Genomic DNA, 21,451 nt, shown 5'->3' on the forward strand with positions numbered 1-21,451 from the left:
CAATTAGCAGAACACGATCGCATCGCATTGTGCTGATGGAAGCACACAGGGAGCTCACTCCCTGTGCGAGCTCCTCGATGTCGCTGTCAGTATTGACAGTGGCTTCAGAGGGGTTAACTGCCTGCGATGGATGCTTGCACTGATTGTAGGCATTGTTGCAAGATGTCAGATCTCACATATAGCTGACACTTGCACCTGATTGCAGCGGCGCTCAGCGTGAGCTTTTGCGATCGCGGTGTCATACATGTACTGCGGTTTGCATGTCGGGATGGGTTTAAGTTAGAGTTACTTAAGAATTTCAGTAGCTGCTATGACACAATGCTATGGTCGGTTTGGCCTAGGTTCTTAGTTCTAGAGAAGACATATCTTAATGCTTCAAGTATACCAAAACTGTAAGGAACAGTGTCTCTTTGTCAATCTGGGAAGTAGAAGATCACTGCGTATTGTGTATCGCAGATATTCCATTTAGGCCGAGGTCACACTTGTGAGTTCAGCTTGAGAATCTTGTGAGAGTCTCTCGCATCAAGTCCCAGCACTGCCGCCGGCACTCGGGACCGAAGCGTGCAGCTGCATAGAAATACATGCAGCCGCAAACTCCATTCCCGAGTTCCGGCGGCAGTGTCGGGACTTGATGCGAGAGACTCACTCGAGTTTCTCGCATTGAACTCACAAGTGTGACCCGGGCCTTAGCCTATGTGTTTGGGTCCCATATTAAATGCATTTGGTTTCCTTTACTGCTGATTAGGCTAATGGCCCTTTCTATGATGGTCATAAACTTGCAGCTCCATTTTCAGCTGTTTTTGATCTGGTTATTATCTCTCCCTATAAAACCTGGCCAGACCCCCTGTGACTTGCCAGTACAGATTTTTCTGGTGCAAAAAAGAGTGCTGACAGGAAAAATGCTGGGTAAAATACCCAGATTTTTTGTTATGTTTTTTATGCATTCTTACTTGAATAGATGAAATATGTTGCAAAAAACAGACCATGAAGGTTCAAATCTGCAATGAAACAATAAGGAAAATATGCAGTAGATTTACAATACCAGCAAAGTGAATGAGATTTTTGAAAATGCTGTGTTTTTTCCACAGTAAAATGCAAGATTGAACAAGGTCTAAATATTGAATGGTCGAAAGATCCAATCAAAAACATTTTGTTTGATCCACTTTAAATCAAATGTATGGGGGCCTTAAATCCTTAAATTGCAGTCTACAAAATTCTACACACTATTCCTATGATGTATAAATACATGCTGGTGTTACCAAGTAAAAAAAAATGAAAAAAATGAAAGATGTTATCTGATTGATTGGTAAGGGCAACACTGACTTTTGGTAAAGTTTTATTCATAAGGGCCATTAATCTGCACGTATATTTTTTGGCGGATGAGATACATTTTCATTCATTAAAATATTGGTGTAGTGATTTGATTGACATTAAAAGCCTGACATTCAGTTTGTAAGAACATTGTTCAAAGTTTATAAAAAGACTTATTTCAGCACATTATTATTGAGTATAGCATGTCTGTCCGTTCAGTATTAACGTTCCGTACAGCAGACTTGGAAGGGATGAAGGTTGTAGCTGAAGGTAAATACAGGATCATGCCTGGGAATTGGCTGATCATCTGGAATGCGGAATTCGAAGTGTTGCAGAAGAGATGTAAAGAAGATGAAAAGATTCATTCTCGCCAGCGGCTCTCCCACACATATTCTACGACCTGAACACAAATGAGAGGAATGTGAAAAGCTCAAGAATACAGATACTGAGGACCAATAGTACTTCCATTCAACAGCATTGATTATGTCATCAGAAAACTTTTTAGGAGTTACACGCATATTATATAAAAAACCCTATGAATTAAAGGGAGTTTTAGAAACATTGATGATTAGACCTTCTTTTTAACTTTTTGGACAGTCAAAGAGTCAAAGATTGACATATATGGTTCATAAGGTAAAAAGATCCATCACTTTTTACACCTTTATACACTTAGGTTTTTTTTATTACAAAAATCAACTGAATTTATTTTTATGATGCAAATTGTACCAAATGATGGATTAATGTACAATGTAATGTAAAATAAAAGGTAATGAAGCAGACAGTTTCAAGAGCAATATAGTAAGTTTATTGATGTACAAAGTTAAAAGTTAATATGGTCTTTTGAAAAAAGGGACGCTTGGATGGTATAGTATGTGGTGGAGGTCTAAATCCTGGGGCCTCCTGAAAGGCATCAAGGTAGCACCATTCACAGGTGAGCATATGGACAAACAACTGTATCTGTAAAAACGAAGGAGCTCACTGGAGCACAGCAGCCCATTAGTGCCAATTTGTTAACCAATGAAAGATCTTTAGGGTAGCCTAGCAATGTTTACAGTCTCCCATACACATTAAACTAATGTTGGTGGAACCTGACGATATCAACTGGTCTGCCCGACAGGCTAATGTCTATGGGGGCTCTGGCCAACTGATGGTCGGGAGAGATAGTGTCCGCGCATGTCCACTGCCAATCATATTGTTCTTCCTGGGATAAGCTGCCAAATGAGCACTTTTGTGTATTGTACAGTTTGTGGAGATGACTGTCAATCAAACGATCAGTCAAAGCAGCATTCGGCCAATAGCCATCTAACGTGTATAGCCAGCCCACGTTTTTAAGGACCACCTTTAAGGCCCTGTCTATATATATTATATATATATATATATATATATATATATATATATATATATATATATATATATTTATTTAAAACTATTTTTTTCTTTTCTGTTTTTCTTTTTATTCTCTTTATGGATAACACTATTTGACATAAGTCACAGCCTGCTTTTAACATAGCAGCTGGGAGCTTTACCAAAGGTATGCACTACTGGGTCAACAATAAAAATGTCACGTGAATAGCCCCAAAGATAAGAACTGTTTGGAGACTTAACCCCTTAATGACTGCCAAAACGTCTTTTTACTGACCTAAGTTATAAGGGAACAGCCCCCCCATACAGAAGGCAATCCAACAGCTGTAGGCTGTACACTATAGCTGACAACTTCTTGCTGAATCAGAACAATCAGTGTCGGCATCGTCCAAATCTATTTAACCCCTTAGATGCGGCTGTCAATAGTGACTACATCATTTAAATGGTTAACAGAGTGTGGGAGCTTCTTCTTTAACCCCATCGGCACCCTGAGATCATGATTATATGGCCCTGTTGTTTGCCATGGCAATTAATGGCCAAATAATGGTCTACTGGCAATAGTGGCCTGTTCAGAAGTTAGCAACATTTAATTGGTTAAAATACACTTTTTCCTTCCTGTCTTGTCACTTTGCATTCATTCCTGAACTGCACCTAAAGGGTAAACTACCTGACAGAGGTCTTCAATATGTCGTAGGGTTAGAGGTTTTCCAATATATAGGACCCCAAAGTCACTTCAACCTGAATAGGTTCTTCAAAAATATACATTTTGTCAATTTTCTTGAAAAAATGAAAAATTACTGCTACATTTGTAAACCTCCTAAAATGCTAACTAAATAAAATAACATTTTACAAATAGTGCTGATGTAAAGCAGACTTGTGGGGGATGTTATTTATTAATGTTATTCTGTGGTATGACTATCTGGACTAAAGGGATAATCATTCAAAGTTTAAAAATTGCTATTTTTTTACATTTTTGTCAAATTTATGATATTTTTTGTGTCTATTTATAAAAAAATATCGACCTAAATTTACCATTATCATAAATTACAATGTGCCACGAAAAAACAAACTTAAAATCATTGGGATTTTTTGAAGCGTTCCAGAGTTATTACCACAAGTGACACTGGTCAGATTTTAAAAATTTGGCCCGATCACTAAGGGGATAAAATAATTAGAGTAATTAGAGATTAATTCTGACCACATCAGAAAACAAAACAGAGTTTAGCTGTATCTATTCATTATTTGCTGGTACCTGCAGAAAAGGGAATGAACGCTTCATTCTTCACAAAGTTTCCTTCTGAATCCATGAAATGTTCTGGGTAAAATTGATATGGTTTCTTCCAAATGCTCTTATCCTTTAAGACTGAAGTCAAGTTAGGTATGATTGTGATGCCCTGAAATAATAAAGATAAAACATGCACTACTATTATATTCTTAGGATTTTTTTTGCTTTATGTTCAGAAATTTATGGAGGCATAATGTTATACGATCGTATTTAGTTGTGTTGACATACAGAGGGGATAAAAGCATCAATGTAGATTCAATGTATCGTGAGATTTTGAGTGCAAACCTCCTTCCATCAGCAAGGGTATTGAAGATGAAACGTGGTTGAGTCTTTCAGCATGATAATGATTCTAAGCACACCGCCAGGGCAATGAAGGAGTGGCTTCGTAAGAAGCATATGAAGGTCCTGGAGTCCCAGATCTCAACCCATAGAAAACCTTTGGCGGGAGTTTAAAGTCCATGGTGCCCTGCGACAGGCCCAAAACATCATCGCTCTAGAGGAGATTTATATAGAGGAATGGGCCAACATACCACCAACAACGTTTCAACTCTGTCATTGCCAACAAAGGATATATAACAAAATATTGAGATTAACTTTTGTTAATGACCAAATACTTATTTTCCACCATAATTTGCAAAATAAATCTTGCCAAATCAGACAATGTGATTTTCTGGATTTGTTTTCTCATTTTGACTCTCATAGTTGTGGTCTACCTATTATGTCAATTACAGGCCTTTCTCATCTTTTTAAGTGGGAGAACTGGCCCAATTGGTGGCTGACTAAATACTCCCCCCCCTGCCCCCCATATCCAAAGAAATCAGGATACAATTCAGGTTAAAGGAGGCCCAACAAAAGAAATGTGTAACAAAATAGATGGGACAAACCAAGAAGGAGAGTGATGGGGTGCTATGCCAGATGACCTGGCCTCCACAGTCACCAGAATTGAACCCAATCGAGATGGTTTGGGGTGAGCTGGACCGCAGAGTGAAGGCAAAAGGGCCAACAAGTGCTAAGGATCTCTGGGAACTCCTTCAAGATTGTTGAAAGACCATTCCTGGTGACTACCTCTTGAAGCTCATCAAGAGAATGCCAAGAGTGTGCAAAGCAGTCATCAAAGCAAAAGGTGGCTACTTTGAAGAACCTAGAATATAAGACATATTTTCAGTTGTTTCACACTTTTTTGTTAAGTATATAATTCCACATGTGTTAATCCATAGTTTTGATGCCTTCAGTGTGAATTTGCAATTTTCATAGACATGAAAATACAGAAAAATCTTTAAATGAGAAGGTGTGTCCAAACTTTTGGTCTGTACTGTATATACAGCACTATTTTGCATTCAGAAAATACAGGCCACATATTTGGCAGTGTGATATTTCCATGACAGACCTCCTATATCTGCATGCTCAAAGTTTTTGCATTTTAGGCCATTTTGCCACTGTTTTTGCTGTTACTGTAATTATATACAGCACTATTTTGCATTTAAAAAAAAAACAGGCCACATATTTGGCAGTGTGATATTTCCATGACAGGCCTCATATATCTGCATGCTCAAAGTTTGGGCATTTTAGGCCGGTTTACCACTTTTTTTTCCTATCTGTTACTCTAATTATATACAGCACTATTTTGCATTTAAAAAATACAGGCCACATATTTGGCAGTGTGGTAATTCCGTGACAAGCCTCATATATCTGCGTGCTCAAAGTTTGGGCATTTTAGGCCGGTTTACCACTTTTTTGCTGTCTGTTACTCTACTTACATACAGCACTCTTTTGCATTCGGAAAATAAAGGCCACATATTTGGCAGTGTGATATTTCCGTGACAGGCCTCCTATATCTCTTGCTCTAAGTTTTTGCAGTTTAGGCCTTTTTGTCACTGTTTTTGCTGTCTGTTACTCTAATTATATACAGCACTACTTAGCATTTTAAAAAAAAACAGGCCCCATATTTGGCAGTGTGGTATTTCTGTGACAGGCCTCATATATCTGCATGCTCCAACTTTGGGCATTGTAGGCCGGTTTACCACTTTTTTTGCTGCCTGTTACTCTACTTGTATACAGCACTATTTTGCATTTTAAAAAAAACAGGCCACATATTTGGTAGTGGGATATTTCCGTGACAGGCCTCATACGTATGCATGCTCGAAGTTTGGGCATTGTAGGTCGTTTTGCCACTGTTTTTGCTTTCTGTTACTCTACTTATATACAACACTTTTTTTGCTTGAATTAAATTCACAAAAAAGCCACAAAAAATAGAATACAGTCGGTTATGTCAGGCTGAGGCCTGTTTGTGTTTGAAAAATCGTAGATTTGCAGGCATACTGATCAGATATTATTTCGCTCCTAATAAATAAATTTGTGTTGAGCTTTTGAAATAGTGCAGTATTCCATTTAAAATGGGCAAGGCAAGGGGCAAGGAATGGGGAAGTGGACGTGATGCTAATGGTGCATGCAGAGGACGAGGCCGTGGCCAAGATGAAAGTGGATCACAACAAAGACCCACATCTTCTCGCTTGACCTTCCTGTCCCAGTTTTTAGGGGACCGCAGCACACCACTATTTAAGCCAGAGCAATGTGGAGCCGCTGTTGGTTGGATAGCGGATAATGCTTCCAGTCACTTAGAAACAACCACCACCACCATGTCTTCCACACAGTCAAGTATGAGTAGCCGTGAGTGTGGCCCAGATATTCCTCACCCTGATCCCCTATCCTCCCACCATGCCGAGTGCCCTGAGACAACTGATCCCACACTTGAACACTCTGAAGAGCTGATCAGTTTTCCATTTCAAGATTCCGGACTCTTGGCCGGTCAACTTGAAGTGGTGACAGCTGAGTTCGTATGTAGAGATGCCCAAAGCTTTGACCAGCCCCGGTCACACGAAGGCGATGGCGGGAAAGTGTCAGAAGAGGTGGACGATGATGAGACACAATTTCCAGAAAGTCAGGAGGAGGAGCAGGGTGCGGATGTGGAAGACAAGGTGGTGGATGACTATGTGACTGACCCAACCTGGCAGGACATGCAGAGTGAGGGAAGCAGCACACATGGGGAAGGAGGCATATCACCCCAACAGGCAGGAAGAAGCAGTGTGGTGGCCACAGACAGAAGGTGTGCATCTGTTTCCCGTAACACCAACATGAGGGAAGTTGCCATTCCAACTGTTGGATCTTCCTGAGTCTGGTTATTTTTTAAAGACTCTGCCGATAACCCCAAACAGGCCATTTTCAGCACCTGCCATGCTCGCATCAGCAGGGGTAGCAAAAGAAAAAGCCTGACCACCCCCACCATGATCAGGCACATGGCAGCAAAGCACCTGACTTTGTGGCCCGAACCCCAAGCTCCAGAACCACTGTCTGCAGGTCACACCATTGCTTCTTCCACTGTTTTGCGTAGAAGCCAATCCCCAGTACACCGTGCAAGTGAAGATGCCTCTAGCCCTGCACCTGTTGTTGCCCACAGTCAAGCAGCACCATCAAGCCCATCCACATCCTTGTCCCAGCACAGCCTTCAGTTGTCTATACACCAGTCTTTGGAAAGCAAGCAGAAATACCCAGGCATTGCCCCACAGGCCACAGTCTTAAATTCTAACATTTCTCGTCTGCTTGCGCTCAACAAGGTACTCGGTCCCCAGTCACCACTATTTCTCCTGGTGTGCCATACCGGTATTACACCAGCATGTGTCCTACAACATTACCAGTGCCCTCAGCAATGCTGTTACAGGGAAAGTCCACCTAACTATGGACACGTGGCAAGTGCTTGTGGGCGGGGACGGTACATCTCACTGTCCGCACATTGGGTTAACATAGTGGAAGCCGGGACCCAGTCGGACCTTGGGATGGAACACATCCTCCCCACACCGAGGATTGCTGGCCCTACGTCAGTCAGGGTTGCCCCCACAGTCTACAACTCCTGCACCTCCTCCTCTTTATCCTCAATCTCTGAAATCAACACATCAGTAAGAAGCTGGAAGCACTGCAGCACAGCCTCAGCCAAGCGGCAAAAGGCTGTGCTGAAACTAATAAGCATAGGTGAAAAACCACACAATGCAAAAGAGTTGTGGACAATGCTGAAAAAGCAGTCAGGTATTTAGATGACACCGCTGAACCTACAGCCAGGCATGGTCGTGTGTGACAATGGCCGTAACCTGGTGGCTGCTCAGAGGCAAGGTGAGCTCACACACATACTTTGCTTGCCCATGTGCTTAAATTAGTGGTTCAACGTTTTCTGAAAAGCTACCCCGAGCTGCCAGATCTGCTAGTGAAAGTACGCCATCTGTCTGCCTAATTTAGAAAGTCAGCTACAGCTTCAGCCGCCCTTGCCATGCTTCAGCAGCATTTGCAGCTTCCAGCTTACCGACTGGTGTGTGATGTCCCCATGCGCTGGAACTCTACGCTGCATATGTTGGAAAGAAATTGTGAGCAGAAGAGGGCAGTTGTTGACTACCAACATCAACAAGGCTGTCCATATTCAGTTCAGACTCCACACATAAGACCTCAGGAGTGGACATGGATGTCAGACATATGTACCAACCTCCAAAACTTTGAGGACTGCACCAAGATGGTGAGCGGCGATGACGCCATAATTAGCATCACCATCCTGCTTCTCAGTATTCTGAAAACCTCTCTGCTCACAAAAAGGATGCATTGCAGGCAGATCATGAGGACATGGAGCAAGGAATCATACAGGGGGATTACACTCAGCCCAGCCTCATGTCTTCTCAACGTGGATTGGTAGGCATTGAGGAGGAGGAGGAAGAAAAGGAGCTACTTTCATGCGCTATAGATGGTTCTACAAGCACAGCTGTCATACCGTCTGTTCAGCGGAGGAGGAGGATGAGGGTGAGGAGGACAGCTTGGTGAGCCGTCCTGTTGGTGAGGACACGGAAGTCTTGCCTGTCTAGCAGTCTGGCATGCATGGCTGACTTTATGTTGCGCTGCATTTTACGTGACCCTCGCATTATAAAAATTTTGGGTGACAGTCATTACTGGTTGGTGACACTTCTAGACCCACGCTACAAGGAGAACTTTCAATCTCTTGAGCCAGAGGCAGAGAGGTGTACTAAAATGTTGCAGTACCAGAGGGCCCTTGTAGCAGAATTACTTAGAAAATTCGTCAGACGTCAGAGTTCGTTATACAGCCAAGGAGTCCAAGCGACAGAGACAGAAGTACAATCCAGCTCGGGCAGGGGAACAATAGCAAAGTTCTGGGACAGTTTTCTCAGACCCTCCCATCGTGATGGCACAGAGTCAAGGGGTACTGTCACAAGAAGTGCAATGTTTGGGAAGATGGTGAGGGAGTACCTTGCAGATCGTACAAACGTCCTCCGTGATTCCTCTGTGCCTTTTAATTATTGAGTATCCAAGCTGGACACGTGGCATGAACTGGCTCTCTACGCCTTGGAGATCCTGGCCTGCCCTGCTGCTAGTGTTTTGTCAGAGTGGGTTTTTAGTGCCACTGGTCAAATTATAACAGATAAGTGCATCTGCCTGTCCACTAAAAATGCTGACAGGCTGACTCTTATAAAAATGAACAAGGGCTGGATTGGGAAAGACTTCTGTACACCACCAAGTGAAAACTGCAAAACATAACCTCATATACATTCTCTGTTTTGGGGAGGTGTATGCTCATGCTCCTCTTCACAACCACACATGGGTATACGCTTTAAGATTTGGTCTGTTTGTTCTTATCCTCCTCCTTATCCTCGTCCTCAACATCCAGAACCACTAGATGACCAGGGTAAACGTGCTCTGTACTGTTATAGGCAGGTGAATTTTGGGCAAGGGGGCTGTGATGGCACTATTTTATTTAGTAAAAAAGGACCCCCATTGGGGAATTGTTTGTCAGCTCCCTAATTCATAACTCTGTCTCCTGCAATGTGTCCTTTATCTGCCACTAGATGACCAGGGTGAACGTGCTCTGTACGGTGAATTTTGGGCAAGGGGTCTGTGATGGCACTATTTTACTTAGTAAAAAAAAGACCCCACATTGGGGAATTGGGCATTACATTACATTGGGCCTACTTCTTAACTCTGTCTCCTGCAATGTGTTCTTTAACTGCCACTAGATCACCAGGGTGAACGTGCTCTGTAAGGTGAATTTTGGGCAAGGGGGCTATGATGGCACTATAATATTTAGTAAAAAGAGGTTCTTCTTCTCAACTCTGTTTCCTGCAGTGTCTCTCCGATGACATGACCCGGGTGAACGTGTTCTGTACTTTTATAGGCCACAGAATTTTGAGCAAGGGGGGCTGTGATGACAATAGTATATTTTTAAAAAAGGTACCCCACATTGGTGAAACCACATCCTTGTTGGCAAAGACTTCATAACATTTGTGTACCTTAAAGAGCTCACTTGTAAAGCTCCTTTTTGTGTTGCCTGGTTTCTCACATTGGACATAATACACTTCATATAAATTTGATACAGCAATGCTGTTAGTTTGGCTTGGTAGTTCATTACAAATATTTCTTTGTCGACTATATTAGTTTCTCTCCTTGAGAGCCATAACTTTGGCTTCATCAAAAATACGAATGGCGAATATACAAACGGCAATTTGGAAACCAGATTAAAATACTGTCTACTGAATGCATTCAGACAATCACATAGCTGCATTTCTTGTAAAACATTTACAGATGTGACAGTTTGCTGTTTGTCATTGTAAAACATTAAGGTTTACTGAAACTCTGCCTGTGGTGGTTTGATCTAAATTCTTGTGGCTTTTATTTTATAGGGGTTTATGGCCCCTCATCTGATGATTCCATGATATCTCAGCTTCATACAACCTTGAAAGCTGGCCACTTGAAGGGCTGGGTGAAACTAGAGTTACTACATAGTGTAAATCACTATATAAGACCAGAGAAACATGACTAAGACAGATGCCAAAACTGGGGTACCTGTACATGAACAGTGTGCTGATACCTGCATAATTGGGGACGCCCATGCAGTGTCGGTAATCTCCCAGGGGTTCTCTGTCTTGGTGTTGCTTCTCTGATATTCCAGACGGATGATGTTTAAAAGCCTCTTGTGGATGATGTAAGTATACTGTATGTAATTAATCTTTATATATACGTAATCACTATATGTATTTAAATCTTATATGTACTTTTTATTAACCTTTGTATGTTAACATATACAAAAGTGTACGCACTCACAGTATTCAATCATACTGTTCGCTGAATTTTGTAGTTTGCAATAAAATTGCGTTGTATTGCAAGTATTAGCCTTATTTAAAGCCGTATCTGAACCTTAGTGTTAAAAATATGGCAAATAAAATTGCCAAATTCTCCTGTAAATAATTCTGCAAAGAGGGAACCATCATACCATTAAAAAATACAAGTGGATTTTCATGGGCCCATCCAGAATGTGAGCTCCAAGGCATAATGGGGTGCATATGACTGACTATGCAGCAGGGCTGGCCTTGCTGCCAATGTGTAAAACAAAAGAGTATGGGAGTACAAAATGCAGATTGTGAAGTGGATTTTTATGGGCCCATCCAGTATGTGGATTCCAAGGCGTAATGGGGTTCATATGACTATGCAGCAGGGCTGGCCTTGCTGCCAATGTGTAAAACAAAGGAGTACAGGAGTACAAAATGAATATTGTGAAATGGATTTCCATGGGCCCATCCAGTATGTGGGTTACAAGGTGTAATGGGGTGCATATGACTGACTATGTAGCAGGGCTGGCCTTGCTGCCAATGTGTAAAACAAAGCAGTACAGTGTACAAAATGCATATTGTGAAGTGGATTTGCATCTCACAAAAGTTCAGGCAAGTGAACCATAGGGACACAGGATTCCAAAACAGAGTGGAGCTTGGCTATCCCCTCTACTGCTAGTTGAGAAAGTCTATCAGGAGCAGGAAGACAAGGACTGGAAGAAATTGTGTCACAGAGATCATCTCCCTAAGCAACCCCCCTCCTCCATTACACTGGACTAAAAGGAATGCTGTGTACTACTGTGCCTTTGTAAAAAGTCTTGATCTGTGCTGAACGGTGCTATCAAAAGAGACTGTTAGTCAATGTGCCTTTAAGAAGCAGCTGAACTGTTTATGAAGCTTGTGCTTAAGAGACTTGAATTGTACTGAATGTGCTGTGATATTAAACTAAAATGTTCACCTGTTCATGAAGATTCTATCAATTGTATCTGTGAGAGCAAGTGAATCCATCTTGTGCCTGAGGAAGCTGCAGTGCATGGTCACCCTGAGTAACGGTTCCCCCAGAGTTCTAAAGAATTCATGAGACCTGTTCCGCCCCTATCTGAACCTAGCATACACGTAACATATTAAATTTGTCCAGAAATTGCAGGAACTGGAATTTAACAGGAAAGTGGCTTGGGCCAAGCCACAAAAAGTGATGATTAGAGCAGTTTTGAGCAGTTTAAGGAACTTGGCTTAAATAAACCTATTTTGCCCATTAGACTATCGGTAAGTATGGAATATTTTGTACAATAAAGTGTTATTAGCTGTCAGTAACATAGTGACAGGCAATCTACGGTCTGTCCCTCAGGCCAATAATAATATAATTAGGCCCCCAGGTGCCAAAACAACCTCCTCCACCCATGATCCTGGGCTGCCACTAATGTGACCTCCTCCCTCTTTCTAACCACTTAGATGCTGTGGTCAATAATAAACATGGCATGTAAGGAATTAACTGAGCAAGATCGGAGTTCTCCCATCCTGGCAGTTGCTGGGTGATTTCAGCTGTGCTAAAGAAAATAAACTGGATTTTAACTAAGCCAAGTACAAAATGCAGAGGTTTTTAGTGTCGCCAAAGAGAAAAATCAATCTTTAATCATTATTTTAAACATGTTATCCCAAATCCTTTGGTAGTTCCCTTTATATCGGAAGTCAACATAACAACAATTATGAATTATCAGCCTATCTGGAATATTGAATGCTGAATTAAACGCTTTTTAGTGTACATTTTTCCTCTCATAATACTCAACCTTGGGGATATCAAATCCTTGGATATTTGTGTTTCTGTAAGTCATATGGAGCAAAGCTATAGGCAATATGTTCCCATATCTCTGGACTTCATGGATGACTGCACTGGTATATGGCATTTTAGATTGATCTTCAATTGTTGGTACTCTGTCGCTGCCAATTACACGGTCAATTTCTTCATGGACCTTCTCTGGAAAACATAATAATAATAATAATAATAATAAATTACAGATACTCAAGTTTTATTTGAGTTTCGCCAATATTACTGGTAGCAAAGAACGAGAAGCATACGGTTGGTAGGCCATTCTGTAGAATTCCCACTAGGAAAGCCTAAGTAATAACTTTATATTTATTGACAGGTACACTACTGAAGCTTCCTAAATGTATGCATGTAAAATAGGCCTGTGATGGATACCGTACAGTGGCATCTGTCACCCAAAAGGTCTCCATGGAAAAAGTATATACATATATAAAAATGAGGTGTTGATTTCCATGCATTGATATCCAGTAAAATATATATATATATATATATATATATATATATATATATATATATATATATATATATATATATATATATATATATATATATATATATATATATATACACACACACACACACACACACACAATTGTGCCTCAAAAGTTTACATGCCCTGGCAGAATTTTTACATTCTTGGTCTTTTTTCAGAGAATATGAATGATTCCACTCATGGACATTTATTGTCAAACTATTGTGGTTTCTCTTTTTAAATCATAATGACAACCCAAAACATCCAAATGACCCTGATCAAAAGTTCACATACCCTGGTGATTTTAGCCTGATAATATGCACAGAAGTTCTGGATAGGATATTCAAAATGCCAACAATTCCGCGCTCCTCCAAAATCAGGCAAGGGAATCACAGAGTTCAGAAGAGTTGCATACTTTATTCAGGGCTATAAAACTACACTGCAGCCCTCCAATCATACTTAATATATGTTTTGTGCATTCTCACAATGTGTAAAGGTGAGAATTTTACCTTAGATTAAACTAATTGTTATTTTGGTAACTGAGCTATTGCGCCCCTCTCTATACCGTTTCTAATGCACAGTAGTTGACACAGATGGGTTAGAATGGCTACTAAAGGTAACATCCTCACCTGTGACCTGTTTGTAATCATTGTGTGTGCATAAAAGCTGAGTGAGTTTCCTGGGATCCAGACAGACTCTTGCATCTTTCATCCAGCCACTGATGTTTCTGGATTGTGAGTCATGGGGAAAGCAAAAGAATTGTCAATGGATCTACGGGAAAAGGTAGTTGAACTGTATAAACCAGGAAATGGATACAAAAAGATATCCAAGAAATTGATAATGCCAGTCAGCAGCTCTCAAACTATGATTAACAAATGGAAAATCAGGAGTTCTGTAAAAACAAAACTATAGTCAGATAGACCAACAAAAATGTCGACCACAACTGCGAGGAAAATTGTGCGTGATGCAAAGAAAAACCCACAAATAACGAGCTGAAATACAAGACTCTCTGAAAACTAGCGGTGTGACTTTCAAGATGCACAATAAGGAGGCACTTGAAGAAAAATGGGCTGCATGGTCAAGAAGAAACCCATTACTGCGCAAATGCCACAAAGTATCTCTCCTACAATACGCAAAACAGCACAGAAACCAGCCTCAAAACTTCTCGAACAAGGTAATTTGGAGGGATGAGGCCAAAATTGCACTTTTGGCCACAACCATAAACGTTACATTTGGAGAGAGGTCAACAAGGCCTATAATGAAAGGAACATCATTCTTACTGTAAAGCACGGAGGTGGATCGCTGATGTTTTGGGGATGTGTGAGCTACAAAGGCACAGGAAACTTGGTCAAACTTGAAGGAAAGAGGAATGCAACACGTTATCAGCAAATACTGGTGGAGAATTTGCACTCACCAGCCCAGGAGCGGTGCATGGGACGTGCTTGGATGTTCCAATACGACAACAATCCAAAACATAAGGCCAAGCCTGCCTGTCATACAACATAAATGCACATCCCAAGCGTGATGTGAACAGGGCCTAAAGTAAATGCTAGCTCTTGGGTCCCTGTTGTGAATTCTGTTTTTGGGCTCCCTCTGGTGGCTGTTGTGAATTTGCTTTTTGCTCCCTCTAGTGGTTACTAGTTTTTTGACTCTGGTTTTTCTGTTATTCCTTTTATCCGCACCTGGGTCGTTAGTTAGGGGTGTTGCTATATAAGCTCCCTGGACCTTCAGTTCAATGCCTGGCAACGTAGTTATCAGAGCTAGTCTGCTGTGCTCTTGTCTACTGATCCTGGTTCCAGTTATATCAGCTAAGTCTGCCTTTTGCTTTTTGCTATTTGTTTTGGTTTTGTATTTTTGTCCAGCTTGTTCCAAATCTATATCCTGACCTTTGCTGGAAGCTCTAGGGGGCTGGTGTTCTCCCCCCGGACCGTTAGACGGTTCGGGGGTTCTTGAATTTCCAGTGTGGATTTTGACAGGGTTTTTGTTGACCATATAAGTTACCTTTCTTTATTCTGCTATCAGTAAGCGGGCCTCTCTGTGCTAAACCTGATTCATTTCTGTGTTTGTCATTTCCTCTTACCTCACCGTCATTATTTGTGGGGGGCTTCTATCCAGCTTTGGGGTCCCCTTCTCTGGAGGCAAGAAAGGTCTTTGTTTTCCTCTACTAGGGGTAGCTAGATTCTCCGGCTGGCGCGTGTCATCTAGAATCAACGTAGGAATGATTCCCGGCTACTTCTAGTGTTGGCGTTAGGAGTAGATATATGGTCAACCCAGTTACCACTGCCCTATGAGCTGGATTTTTGTATTCTGCAGACTTCCACGTTCCTCTGAGACCCTCGCCATTGGGGTCATAACAGTTTGCCAGGCCAGTATTAAATGTTTAATGCATTGCAGAAGAGGGATTATAAGAAAGAAGATTCTGAGTTTTTTTTTTTTTCTTCTTCCCCTTTACCTCAGAGTGGCTATGCTTGCTGCAGACATGAATGTCCAGACCTTGATTACAAGTGTGGACCAGCTGGCTACTCGTGTGCAGGGCATACAAGACTATGTTATCAGAAATCCTAGGTCAGAACCTAAAATACCGATTCCTGAACTGTTTTCCGGAGACAGGTTTAAGTTTAGGAATTTCGTGAATAATTGTAAATTGTTTTTGTCCCTGAGACCCTGTTCATCTGGAGATTCTGCTCAGCAAGTAAAAATTGTTATTTCGTTCTTACGGGGCGACCCTCAGGATTGGGCTTTTTCGCTGGCGCCAGGAGATCCGGCATTGGCTGATCTTGATGCGTTTTTTCTGGCGCTCGGTTTACTTTATGAGGAACCCAATCTTGAGATTCAGGCAGAAAAGGCCTTGCTGGCTATGTCTCAGGGGCAGGACGAGGCTGAAGTGTATTGCCAAAAATTTCGGAAATGGTCCGTGCTGACACATTGGAACGAGTGTGCACTGGCCGCTAATTTTAGAAATGGCCTTTCTGAAGCCATTAAGAATGTTATGGTGGGTTTTCCCATTCCCACAGGTCTGAATGATACTATGGCACTGGCTATTCAAATTGACCGGCGGTTGCGGGAGCGCAAAACCGCAAATTCCCTCATGGTGTTGTCTGAACAGACACCTAATTCGGTGCAATGTGATAGAAAAACCGCAAATTCCCTCATGGTGTTGTCTGAACAGACACCTGATTTAATGCAATGTGATAGAATCCTGACTAGAAATGAGCGGAAAATTCATAGACGCCGGAATGGCTTGTGCTACTACTGTGGTGATTCTACACATGTTATCTCAGCATGCTCTAAACGTATAGCTAAGGTTGTTAGTCCTGTCACCGTTGGTAATTTGCAACCTAAATTTATTCTGTCTGTAACTTTGATTTGCTCACTGTCATCTTATCCTGTCATGGCGTTTGTAGATTCAGGTGCTGCCCTGAGTCTCATGGATCTCTCATTTGCTAAGCGCTGTGGTTTTACTCTTGAACCATTAGAAAATCCTATTCCTCTTAGGGGTATTGATGCTACACCATTGGCAGCAAATAAACCGCAGTATTGGACACAGGTTACCATGTGCATGACTCCTGAACACCGCGAGGTGATACGTTTCCTGGTTTTACATAAAATGCATGATTTGGTTGTTTTAGGGCTGCCATGGTTACAGACCCATAATCCAGTCCTGGACTGGAAGGCTATGTCAGTCTCAAGTTGGGGCTGTCGTGGTATTCATGGGGATTCCCTGCCTGTGTCTATTGCTTCTTCTACGCCTTCGGAAGTTCCGGAGTATTTGTCTGATTATCAGGATGTCTTCAGTGAGTCTGAGTCCAGTGCACTGCCTCCTCATAGGGACTGTGACTGTGCTATAGATTTGATCCCAGGCAGTAAGTTTCCTAAGGGAAGACTGTTTAATCTGTCGGTACCTGAACATACCGCTATGCGTTCATATATCAAGGAGTCTCTGGAGAAAGGACATATTCGTCCGTCTTCTTCCCCTCTTGGTGCGGGATTCTTTTTTGTGGCAAAAAAGGACGGATCTTTGAGACCTTGTATTGATTATCGGCTTTTAAATAAGATCACTGTCAAATTTCAGTATCCTTTACCGCTGTTGTCTGACTTGTTTGCCCGGATTAAGGGTGCCAAGTGGTTCACCAAGATAGACCTTCGTGGTGCGTACAACCTTGTGCGCATTAAGCAAGGTGATGAATGGAAAACCGCATTCAATACGCCCGAAGGTCATTTTGAGTACTTGGTGATGCCTTTTGGGCTCTCCAATGCGCCTTCAGTTTTTCAGTCCTTTATGCATGACATTTTCCGGAAGTATCTGGATAAATTTTTGATTGTTTATCTGGATGATATTTTGGTTTTTTCTGATAATTGGGATTCGCATGTGGAGCAGGTCAGGTTGGTCTTTAAAATTTTGCGTGAAAATTCTTTGTTTGTCAAGGGCTCAAAGTGTCTCTTTGGTGTACAGAAGGTTCCCTTTTTGGGGTTCATTTTTTCCCCTTCTGCTGTGGAGATGGACCCAGTCAAGGTCCGAGCTATTCTTGATTGGACTCAGCCCTCGTCAGTTAAGAGTCTTCAGAAGTTCTTGGGCTTCGCTAACTTCTACCGTCGTTTTATTGCTAATTTTTCTAGCATTGTGAAACCTTTGACGGATATGACCAAGAAGGGCTCCGATGTAGCTAACTGGGCTCCTGCTGCCGTGGAGGCTTTCCAGGAGTTGAAACGCCGGTTTACTTCGGCGCCTGTTTTGTGCCAGCCTGACGTCTCACTTCCCTTTCAGGTTGAGGTGGATGCTTCGGAGATTGGGGCAGGGGCCGTTTTGTCGCAGAGAGGCCCTGGTTGCTCTGTTATGAAACCTTGTGCCTTTTTCTCTAGGAAGTTTTCGCCTGCCGAGCGAAATTATGATGTGGGCAATCGGGAGTTGTTGGCCATGAAATGGGCATTTGAGGAGTGGCGTCATTGGCTCGAGGGTGCTAAGCATCGTGTGGTGGTCTTGACTGATCACAAAAATCTGATGTATCTCGAGTCTGCTAAACGCCTTAATCCGAGACAGGCCCGCTGGTCATTGTTTTTCTCCCGCTTTGATTTTGTTGTCTCGTATTTACCAGGTTCAAAGAATGTGAAGGCCGATGCTCTTTCTAGGAGCTTTGTGCCTGATGCTCCTGGAGTCGCTGATCCTGTTGGTATTCTTAAAGATGGAGTTATCTTGTCAGCTATTTCTCCGGATCTGCGACGTGTGTTGCAGAGATTTCAGGCTGATAGGCCTGAGTCTTGTCCACCTGACAGACTGTTTGTCCCGGATAAGTGGACCAGCAGGGTCATTTCCGAGGTTCATTCCTCGGTGTTGGCAGGTCACCCGGGAATTTTTGGCACCAGAGATCTGGTGGCCAGGTCCTTTTGGTGGCCTTCCTTGTCAAGGGATGTGCGGTCATTTGTGCAGTCCTGTGGGACTTGTGCTCGAGCTAAGCCTTGCTGTTCTCGTGCCAGCGGTTTGCTCTTGCCCTTGCCTGTCCCGAAGAGACCTTGGACACATATCTCCATGGATTTCATTTCTGATCTTCCGCTATCTCAGGGCATGTCCGTTATCTGGGTGATATGTGATCGCTTCTCCAAGATGGTCCATTTGGTTCCTTTGCCTAAGCTGCCTTCCTCTTCCGATCTGGTTCCTGTGTTTTTCCAGAACGTGGTTCGTTTGCACGGCATCCCTGAGAATATTGTGTCAGACAGAGGATCCCAGTTCGTTTCCAGGTTCTGGCGATCCTTTTGTAGTAGGATGGGCATTGATTTGTCGTTTTCGTCTGCTTTCCATCCTCAGACTAATGGACAGACGGAGCGAACCAATCAGACTTTGGAGGCTTATTTGAGGTGTTTTGTCTCTGCTGATCAGGACGATTGGGTGACATTCTTGCCGTTGGCTGAGTTTGCCCTTAATAATCGGGCTAGTTCCGCCACCTTGGTTTCGCCTTTTTTCTGCAACTCTGGTTTCCATCCTCGCTTTTCTTCGGGTCATGTGGAGCCTTCTGACTGTCCTGGGGTGGATTCTGTGGTGGATAGGTTGCAGCAGATCTGGAATCATGTGGTGGACAACTTGAAGTTGTCACAGGAGAAGGCTCAGCGCTTTGCCAACCGCCGCCGCGGTGTGGGTCCCCGACTACGCGTTGGGGATTTGGTATGGCTTTCTTCCCGCTTTGTTCCTATGAAGGTCTCCTCTCCCAAATTTAAACCTCGTTTTATTGGGCCTTACAAGATATTGGAAATCCTTAATCCTGTATCTTTTCGTCTGGATCTTCCTGTGTCGTTTGCTATTCACAATGTATTTCATAGGTCCTTGTTGCGGCGGTACATTGTGCCTGTAGTTCCTTCTGCTGAGCCTCCTGCTCCGGTGTTGGTTGAGGGCGAGTTGGAGTACGTGGTGGAGAAGATCTTGGATTCTCGCCTCTCCAGGCGGAGGCTTCAGTACCTGGTCAAGTGGAAGGGCTATGGTCAGGAGGATAATTCCTGGGTGGTCGCCTCTGATGTTCATGCGGCCGATTTAGTTCGTGCCTTTCATGCCGCTCATCCTGATCGCCCTGGTGGTCGTGGTGAGGGTTCGGTGACCCCTCACTAAGGGGGGGGTACTGTTGTGAATTTGCTTTTTGCTCCCTCTAGTGGTTACTAGTTTTTTGACTCTGGTTTTTCTGTCATTCCTTTTATCCGCACCTGGGTCGTTAGTTAGGGGTGTTGCTATATAAGCTCCCTGGACCTTCAGTTCAATGCCTGGCAACGTAGTTATCAGAGCTAGTCTGCTGTGCTCTTGTCTACTGATCCTGGTTCCAGTTATATCAGCTAAGTCTGCCTTTTGCTTTTTGCTATTTGTTTTGGTTTTGTATTTTTGTCCAGCTTGTTCCAAATCTATATCCTGACCTTTGCTGGAAGCTCTAGGGGGCTGGTGTTCTCCCCCCGGACCGTTAGACGGTTCGGGGGTTCTTGAATTTCCAGTGTGGATTTTGACAGGGTTTTTGTTGACCATATAAGTTACCTTTCTTTATTCTGCTATCAGTAAGCGGGCCTCTCTGTGCTAAACCTGATTCATTTCTGTGTTTGTCATTTCCTCTTACCTCACCGTCATTATTTGTGGGGGGCTTCTATCCAGCTTTGGGGTCCCCTTCTCTGGAGGCAAGAAAGGTCTTTGTTTTCCTCTACTAGGGGGTAGCTAGATTCTCCGGCTGGCGCGTGTCATCTAGAATCAACGTAGGAATGATCCCCGGCTACTTCTAGTGTTGGCGTTAGGAGTAGATATATGGTCAACCCAGTTACCACTGCCCTATGAGCTGGATTTTTGTATTCTGCAGACTTCCACGTTCCTCTGAGACCCTCGCCATTGGGGTCATAACAGGTGGCTACTGGTGGTACTGGTTGACTTTTGTCTTGTGTTTCCAGTGCACCTGTTTTCATCAGGAAATTGGGAGTTTCCTATTTAGTCTGGCTTCTCAGTCACTCTAGCGCCGGCAATCAATGTTACCAGAGCACCTCTGTTGCTTGCTACCTGCTCCAAGTCTGCAATTCAGCTAAGTTGAATTTTTTGGCATTTTTTGTGTTTGTTTTGTCCAGCATGCATTTGTATTTCTCGTGCTGCTGGAAGCTCTAGTGATCTGAAATTACTACTCCGGTGTCATGAGTTGATAACGGAGTCAAGGTAGTTTCAGGATGGCTGCTTAGGGTTTTGAGGTAACCGCGAAGTCCTCTTTTGTATTTTCATCTATCTAGTCAGAGGGCCTCACTTTGCTGAATCTATATTCATACTGCGTTTGTGTTTTCCTCTCACCTAACCGTTATTATATGTGGGGGGCTACTATAACTTTTGGGGTTTCCCTGGAGGCAAGCCAGGTCTGTGTATTCCTCTTCTAGAGGCAGCTAGATCTCCGGCTGGCGCGAGGTGTCTAGGGATAAAACATAGGCACACCCCCTGGCTACTTTTATTTGCGTGTTAGGTTCAGCATCGCGGTTACCTGAGATACCATCTTCCTAGAGCTAGTCCGTTTTTGCCCGTGTCCCTGCCATTGGGAATCATGACAGGTCCCATC

At 42.9% G+C, this 21,451-nt stretch overlaps 1 protein-coding gene across 2 annotated transcripts in view; it reads right to left on the reverse strand.

Moving 5' to 3' along the window:
* Nucleotides 1-628: 628 nt before the first annotated feature.
* The window catches only part of LOC143782868 (cytochrome P450 2D15-like), a 171,585-nt gene continuing 150,762 nt past the window's right edge, over nucleotides 629-21,451 (reverse strand). For both annotated transcript variants that reach the window (XM_077270791.1, XM_077270790.1), the window contains 3 exons: nucleotides 12,894-13,081; nucleotides 3,926-4,067; nucleotides 629-1,711 (listed from right to left, as the gene is read on the reverse strand). In XM_077270791.1, the coding sequence (XP_077126906.1) occupies nucleotides 1,533-1,711; nucleotides 3,926-4,067; nucleotides 12,894-13,081 (509 nt within the window). In that variant the 3' untranslated portion in view covers nucleotides 629-1,532. The remainder of the gene's footprint in view (nucleotides 1,712-3,925; nucleotides 4,068-12,893; nucleotides 13,082-21,451) is intronic.

Source organism: Ranitomeya variabilis, chromosome 6 (genome assembly GCF_051348905.1).
Source record: "Ranitomeya variabilis isolate aRanVar5 chromosome 6, aRanVar5.hap1, whole genome shotgun sequence".
NCBI lineage: Eukaryota > Metazoa > Chordata > Amphibia > Anura > Dendrobatidae > Ranitomeya > Ranitomeya variabilis.